This window comes from Cynara cardunculus (genome assembly GCF_001531365.2).
Source record: "Cynara cardunculus var. scolymus isolate 2C chromosome LG 17, CcrdV1, whole genome shotgun sequence".
NCBI lineage: Eukaryota > Viridiplantae > Streptophyta > Magnoliopsida > Asterales > Asteraceae > Cynara > Cynara cardunculus.
The window spans coordinates 2,292,924-2,300,464 of NC_037544.1; the positions used below are offsets into that span (position 1 = coordinate 2,292,924).

At 30.3% G+C, this 7,541-nt stretch overlaps 1 protein-coding gene across 1 annotated transcript; it reads left to right on the forward strand.

Moving 5' to 3' along the window:
* Window positions 1–4,191: 4,191 nt before the first annotated feature.
* Window positions 4,192–6,504, forward strand: LOC112500808 (basic leucine zipper 61-like). Its single transcript, XM_025104392.1, has 4 exons — window positions 4,192–4,793; window positions 4,966–5,056; window positions 5,200–5,326; window positions 5,894–6,504. Exons 1-4 carry the CDS (start codon window positions 4,249–4,251, stop codon window positions 6,004–6,006), a joined length of 876 nt encoding a protein of 291 aa, XP_024960160.1. The 5' UTR covers window positions 4,192–4,248; the 3' UTR covers window positions 6,007–6,504.
* Window positions 6,505–7,541: the final 1,037 nt, after the last annotated feature.

Consider the following 7,541-nt stretch of genomic DNA (forward strand, 5'->3'; position numbering starts at 1 on the left):
TATAACCAGTCCCGATTCCGTAACCAGTCTCAAGCCATGCTTGATTTTCTTAAAACAACATAACTAATCCTAACCCTTCAATCCATAACCAATCCCGGCCTTGAACAAGTTCCAAACCAAGCTGGGCCCATTTTGACCATCTCTAATTGCGATTGGTTTAGGTCTAGTTAGGATCGATGACTGGTTAAAGCGATGACTGGTTAAAGCCCGCGATTTTGAACCCGACTCTTGAGTTGGGTCACATGCGATAATTGCGGTGTTTATTCTTCAAGAGTCAAGACAAGGGGGGATTTTGTTTGCCTCTCTTCACATGCTATAATGCTTCTCTTGTTTGCCAATTGCTAATGCCATTGAGTGATTCATTTTTCACATGGGTTTTTGTTGTCAACAAACTATCATTTTTTTAGTTATAAATAAAAATACTGATAAAAAAAGGACGAGACATTTGACAAATCTCGTTCTGTTCATTTATGTTGGTCCCGTCTTTATTGTCTTAGAGTCTGTTTGTTAGCAACTTAATGAGTTTAATAAGACTTACATCTTATTCAATCAGCTATACAACACTGTCTGATAGTGGCTTAATAATGAAAATGTCTTATTCAATAATTCTTAGGGTTTCTTTTTGTGTGTGTAAAAAACAAGGTTTTTGTCTTCCAAAAACTGCATTCCTAATTAAAAAAAACACAGTCTTTCTATCTATGACAAAATGATTTCATTTTATAGCCATATTCTAACCCACTTTCAACTTTATAACCAATCATTACAGATAAAGTTTAAGCTTATGTGCCATATTGGTTTTCGGAAAAAAAAGGACCCTTATGCAGAAAGTGGATTTTCTACGTAAGGATCCTTTTTTTGCCCAACGATCCTCTTTTTTATACCGAAAACCAATCATATGCATAAAGATTAGCTATAAAGTGAAAACGGGTCTGAAAACGACTATAAAGTGAATTGATTTTTAGCAAATTGATTATTTTTTTTGTCAATTTCCCGTTATTAAAGGGCATTGGCCTGGTGTACTGTGGACTGTCAAACCAACCTTATTAGAGGTCAAAAATTCAATCCTCATAAAATATGAGAATTAAATGTTGGTTTTTATTTATTGTATATAAATATATTATATATTTAAATAAAATTAAAACTTCATTTTAAAATAATAAAATAATTGAGAAAACAAAATAAATAAATAAATAGAAAATAGAAAAAACAAGAAAAGGACATAAACCAATTAAAAAGCTACAATTTGACCTATATCCTCTCCATGTGGGTTCATTGTTGGGGGGCCATTGTACACAGTTCACATGTGGAGTGGTATAATTTTCATTTTCAGTCCTTCAAGATTTTTTTTTGTTCAATTCAAGTCTCACCATTTAATATGAACATTTTCAATTAGTTTTTTAATTTTTTAAAGTGGAAAATGAAAAAGTAAAATCTTTGAAATATTTAATTCTAATTTTTTTTTTAAATTTTATTTTAAAGATTGCGACATTAATTATATAATAAAAGTGATTTATATGTTTGATGAGATGTTATTAATCTATACTATATTATAAATTATTTGATAAAAACTCTTAAAAATCATTTTTATGCATAAAGTACTGTATATTGATGCATATTATTTAAACTTTAAGATTACAAGTAAAATTATGCATAAAAACAACTTATTAAAGCTCGATGTTTGAATTCGTATAACTAACTGCGGATGAACATAATCAAATAAAGTATAAACATCTCATTTTAAAATATAAAAAAACTAAAATATAATTAGGATAATTATGGAGTTCTAACAAAATAATTAATTATTATCTTTATAAAAAAATTATATTATTAAACAAAATATAAATTACTTCGTTATTGTACCTAAGTTAAATTATAATAAAAAAATTGAATTAAAAAATTACACAAAAAATGAGAAATTTTAAATAGTTAATTTGATACDAATATCGATATATTTTTGTCAAATTTTTATGATATCTTCAAATTTATATTTTATTCAAAAATAAAAACATGTTCGCTTTTTCAAAATCACATAAGACCATATTATAACATCGACTGAGATAAAAAATTAAATTAAATATTAAAATCAAGATGTATCTCGCTGCATTGCGTGAGTACTCTTCTAGTATTTTATAAACATTTAAAAACAAGATTTCTTATTAATGAAATTATTATAAAAAATTGTTTTTCTCTCAACTGGTTTTTTAAAATAATTTTGGAGATTAAAATATAAATTATATTTATTAAAATATTTAATATATTTATACATTTAATTTCAAAGATAATTTCAAATTTGGAGAATTTTATACTATCTATGATGTTTTCTCAATTGTGCAAAATCTGTTAAAACAAAAATTCATACAAAGGGGTTGTTTACTAAACGCTTACCCGGTAGATGTTTATCGGACAATTTTCCTCACCAGACGAGCATGCCAAGGCCCAAGAATCTTACCTGGTAAGAACGATGATAAGAATAGAGAGTCTTACCCGGTAAGTGAGGCTGACGACTCTTACCCGAGTAAGCGCTTACCAGATATATTGTTGCATACGATACCATTTTGATATACTACAATCTTACCCAAAAAACAAATTATAGTGTTGACTTCTAACGGTAAGCACTTACCGGCTAAACATTTAGGTAAACAACCCCATAATCTCCATTTTAGAAAATATGTTGGAGATGTTAAATAATCTTTGATCAAGTCAAATAAGTTGTTATATTCTTTACCTGTTTTCTTCCATGTTTCTCATATCAAATTTCGACATGTGTAATGTATGAAAAAAATTTGTACATGTAAAGGGTGCAAATATAACAGTAAACGGTAGTCCGAGAGAATAAAAAATCGACGCTTTATATCGGAACGGCAGAGGAAATAAGACAGGGGTAACCTCTTCTTACTAATTTCACACTCTGCACACAACAATATTAACGTTTTTACATCTCAAACGCTATGATTTTATCAAAATAAGACTCAAATCACGTGACCCTTTTTACAGGACGTTGCTAAACAAACCTTTTTTTTTAGAATCAGTTCAATACTGAAAAATGTAAAACAATAATTTCATTTTGAAGAATATATCCAGAAAATCTGTAAAAATATATTTATATACCGTATAGAAAAGATTTGTTTATACTGATTACGTTTGGTTGAGGTCAGTTCAAATAATAAGATTAAATATCATGAGAAAGTAAAAAATAGACTATTAAAAAAAGTTTTTGTGAATTATTGAATAAAACCGTTATAACATTTATATGTGGATCAATCTTACAGATTATTTAAATGAATTTATATATACATCTTTAAACTGATTTTTCAATGGTTCATATATAAATCTTTCTTAGAGCATCTTCAAAATTGAGATTTTTGGGTTTTTGCTCCAAACAGATTCGACAAAACCTTCGAAAATAGAAGTAGGATTTACAAGTCTTAAAGCATAAAGTACTATTAATTTATGCAAGAGATTCAAAAATCTCTTAAGTACAAACTATTATGCATAAAACATACCATTTATTTGGTCAAAGTTTCATATTTAAGTAAGTCATATTTACATGAAAAAGATATGTTTGGTCTTTTCAAAGTTGTTTGACACTTTGTGTTTTCCATATTTTAAACCCAAATTCAAATTCAGAGTTCTTTATATTAAACTGAAATTTGAATCAACAATATCAAAAAAGGTTCAGATCCTCCATGTATCTCACCCCAACCCTTCAACTTTATATGAGTTTAGAAACTCAACATGTGTGTAATTATTTTTCTAATCGATTTTGTTAATATATCATATTAATCTTCAATTTTATATATTAATTGACTTGTAAAATAAGCACACAAACTCATGATTCAAGTCTAAACAGATGAAAATTGAATTTTTTTTAATAATTATTTTAAAAATTAAAAAGAAATGATTATTTGTATTAATTTAGACGGGTGTAAAGGAAGAAAGAAAGAGACGTGTGTCACATGAGCACGTGGTGAGTGGTGTTCAGATTCTCTCTCTCTCTCTCTGTGTTAGTTATCCCATTAAACTACCACGGCTTTTCCCGGTGAAACCGTTCCTACCCCTACCTAGCTAGCTGTTGCTAGCTGTCCCAATCCTTTCCTCCATGTGACCCACCACCACCACCGTCACCGTCACCCTCACCACCACCTCCTCCTCCCTCTATTTACATTCACTCCAGAACCTCCATCCATTCGTTCCTCTTAATTTCAAACAAAAGCAACGTTTTTGTTGATTTTTTTAATTTCATTTTGTATGGCACAATTGCCACCAAAAGCGCCAATAATGGCGCAAAAATGGCCGTCATTTGCCTATCAGACCATGCCGATGCCGTCGTCAGCCTCGCAGCCACCGACCTGGATGGATGATTTTATAGATTTCTCGTCAGCTAGGAGGAACTCTCACCGGAGATCCACAAGCGATCCGATTGCGTTTATTGAAGCTCCTCCGTTTATTAATGAATGTCGTAATTCTCATGTCATTGATAAGTCGTTGATGCCTTGCTCTAATAATAATGGATTTGAGCGTTTGGATGATGAGCAGCTTAGTTCTATGTTTTCCGACGACTTCACGGCGAATCTCCAGTCAACTAGGTTATTGTCTATGACATCTGATCAAAACAGCGATGATGACGAAGCTAAACCAACGCAGCCACCGGAGCAACAACCGCAGCAGCTAAAACATGAGCTGGGAGAGGTGGAAGACGGTGGCGATTACGAACAGGAGACCGAATCCGTCAAGCCTCACATTACTTTTTCCAGCGATGGCGGCACCGTCGTTGATCCAAAAAGAGTTAAAAGGTAAGCATGAAGATCTGAATTCTACTCACATGTACATCGTGCTTAAACAGCAAGCTAATCGAACCGCATATTCAACATCAACATTCAGAGTAAATTTTACTCATTCATTCATATGTGATTAACTAATTACATATGATGTTAATCATAGTTTTTAATTGTAATCGATCACCAGGATATTAGCAAATCGTCAATCTGCCCAGAGATCAAGAGTCAGGAAGTTGCATTACATTTCTGAACTCGAACGAAGTGTTACAAATCTGCAGGTATCGTCTCGATCCAAATACATTATCTCAAACATAATTTTGGTTCAATCGATATTGATTGCGGATTGAATTTCATACATAAATAATCGTCAATAATTTCCTTTGGATCAATTTATCAATATTCAATTATGGTTCATCTGAAGACGGAGGTATCGACACTATCGCCACGTGTAGCATTTTTGGATCATCAGCGATTGATTTTAAACGTAGATAACAGCTCGCTTAAGCAACGGATCGCGGCTTTGGCCCAGGACAAGATCTTCAAAGATGGTATGAACATTTTATCTGATTGTTGGCTTATTCGATCAACTATACGTGATTGTTTAGGAGTTGCTTAATGATATAGAAGATGACTTATAAAAAGTTTTATTTTTCAAACCTACCCCTCCCTCCGAATTAAAAATCTAATATGCTCATTCCATCTATATGAGAAAATCATCCTAAAACCCCCCTCCTAAAATCAATACATACATATCAATCTACCTATACAGTTTTATTTATACACAGTTTTATTTTTTTATTTATACAAGGCTTGGTGTTTTTTGTTAGCAGTTTAATAAAACTAACAACTTATTCGGTCGACTATCCATGACTGTTTAGTAATAGTTTGATAATATAGAAAATGACTTATCCAATAAGCTTTTAGAAGAAACTTTACATATAAAGCCAAGTTTTTTTTTCCAAACGTATATATCTCAACATATACAGATAGATTAATCAATATATACAATTTTATACATACAAAATTTAATAAGAAACCATAACAAAATCACGTTAAAGAAAAACCAACCAAATAGCTCTTATTTATAATAGTTGATATATTATTTTAAATTGCAGCTCATCAAGAAGCATTGAAAAAAGAGATTGAGAGATTAAGAAGAGTTTATCATGAACAGAACATGAAGAAGGCGGAGACCACCACCGCAACAACCACCGGTTCACCGGCATGAATGGCGTCTCCGCCGCCGCCACCGGCAGCAACTGTTATGGTACGGATGAAGAGTGAGTGATCGATCTCGGATCTGGGAACGAGAAGGATGAACAAATGGGAGTGTGTGGGGAAGGGATGCTGCTAAAGTGCGCCCATGCAGGCACGTGATGTGTTTCAAGACTTTTGGGTGGTGGTCCCATGATTGGCATGTGATTATTTTAATATAGCATGGCTTCTTTTATGCTATTGTTGGAGAGGGAAGAAAGGGTAATTATGTCTTTTTCTATGGGTTTTTAAATTTATTTATGTAGATTCTTTTTCTTAACGAATAGGGGTCTGTGGGGTATTGGATGTCTGGTGTAGACTGTAGAGCATGTTCTGATTGTCTTTTTCTTTTCTTTTTTTTTTTTTTTAAATTTTAATGTCTTTATATTTGATTATTTTTTTAATTACTATTTTAGCCTCATTGAGACCAAGGGGAATTGTACAAGTAGTTCAATTGTAGTTTTTGAGTTAATGTTTTTATTCAATAAATTATTGAATATATATTAATAAGTTAAGAATAATAAAAGTTTATGATTTTTTTGTATACAAATCTTATTTGCTATTATTGGTGAAGAAATTATAGGATGAGGATATTTTTTTTATTTAATGCTGTTTGCTTATCTCTTAATAGTTTCATTAAGAGATAATATCTGAATTGTTAAGATGTGAATCTTGTTTGGTAAAAAAAAATATGTTTCTTAATGATTTTAAAACCCTCTAAATGATTTTGTATCATGAGTCTTTCTTGACCATTCAACGTCTTAATTTTGTTATAAATAATTATCAAATAATTATATTTTATTTTGCATTATATCATGAAAGTCTCTTAATCATTTTGACCGCTTAATCATTTTGCATCAAACCATCAATAATTGCTAAACAGCCCCTTAATTGGATTTGAATTGAGTGTGTGTTTTTGAATTTTAAGTATAATGATGTAAAACAAATGATGATAGGTTGAAAATGGATATAAATAGAGGTTAAAATGACTAACAAGGAGTAAAAATACAAAAATACCTTTAATTTTTTTGACTCAGGAAGCACATTAAGTTATGTAAATGAAAATTGTTAGGCTATGTTTGGAAATGTGTAATAAGTTGGTTGTTACTTGATAAACTAGTTGATAAACAAATAATGTTTGATAAAAATCAGTTGGTAAACATATGAAATGACCAAAAAAGATATACTGAAAAATTAGTCAGGTACAACATTTTATAATATAACTGAACAAATTCCTAATAATATAAATGTTAATTAATATAAACAATATAGAAAAAAATTTAAAATACAATATGTTAATTAAAAGAATTACAAATTGATTAAATAATCATTACATATAATATGAATAAAAATAAAATTGGTCGACCTTACATATTTTAATTAACTAAATATTTGTTCAAAAAGTATAATTGATAATTAAATTAAGTATTTATTCGAATCATCTAACAGAGTTTTATTATTTATGAAACAAAATTGATTATTTTAATATAGCATGGCTTCTTTTATGCT

Excerpts from the sequence above, each read along its gene's own strand:
- LOC112500808 (XM_025104392.1), top strand. The coding sequence starts at position 4,249 with ATGGCACAATTGCCACCAAAAGCGCCAATAATGGCGCAAAAATGGCCG. Across the intron at positions 4,794-4,965 it reads GATCCAAAAAGAGTTAAAAG|GATATTAGCAAATCGTCAAT; the intron begins GTAAGCATGAAG and ends ATCGATCACCAG. Across the intron at positions 5,057-5,199 it reads GAAGTGTTACAAATCTGCAG|ACGGAGGTATCGACACTATC; the intron begins GTATCGTCTCGA and ends GTTCATCTGAAG.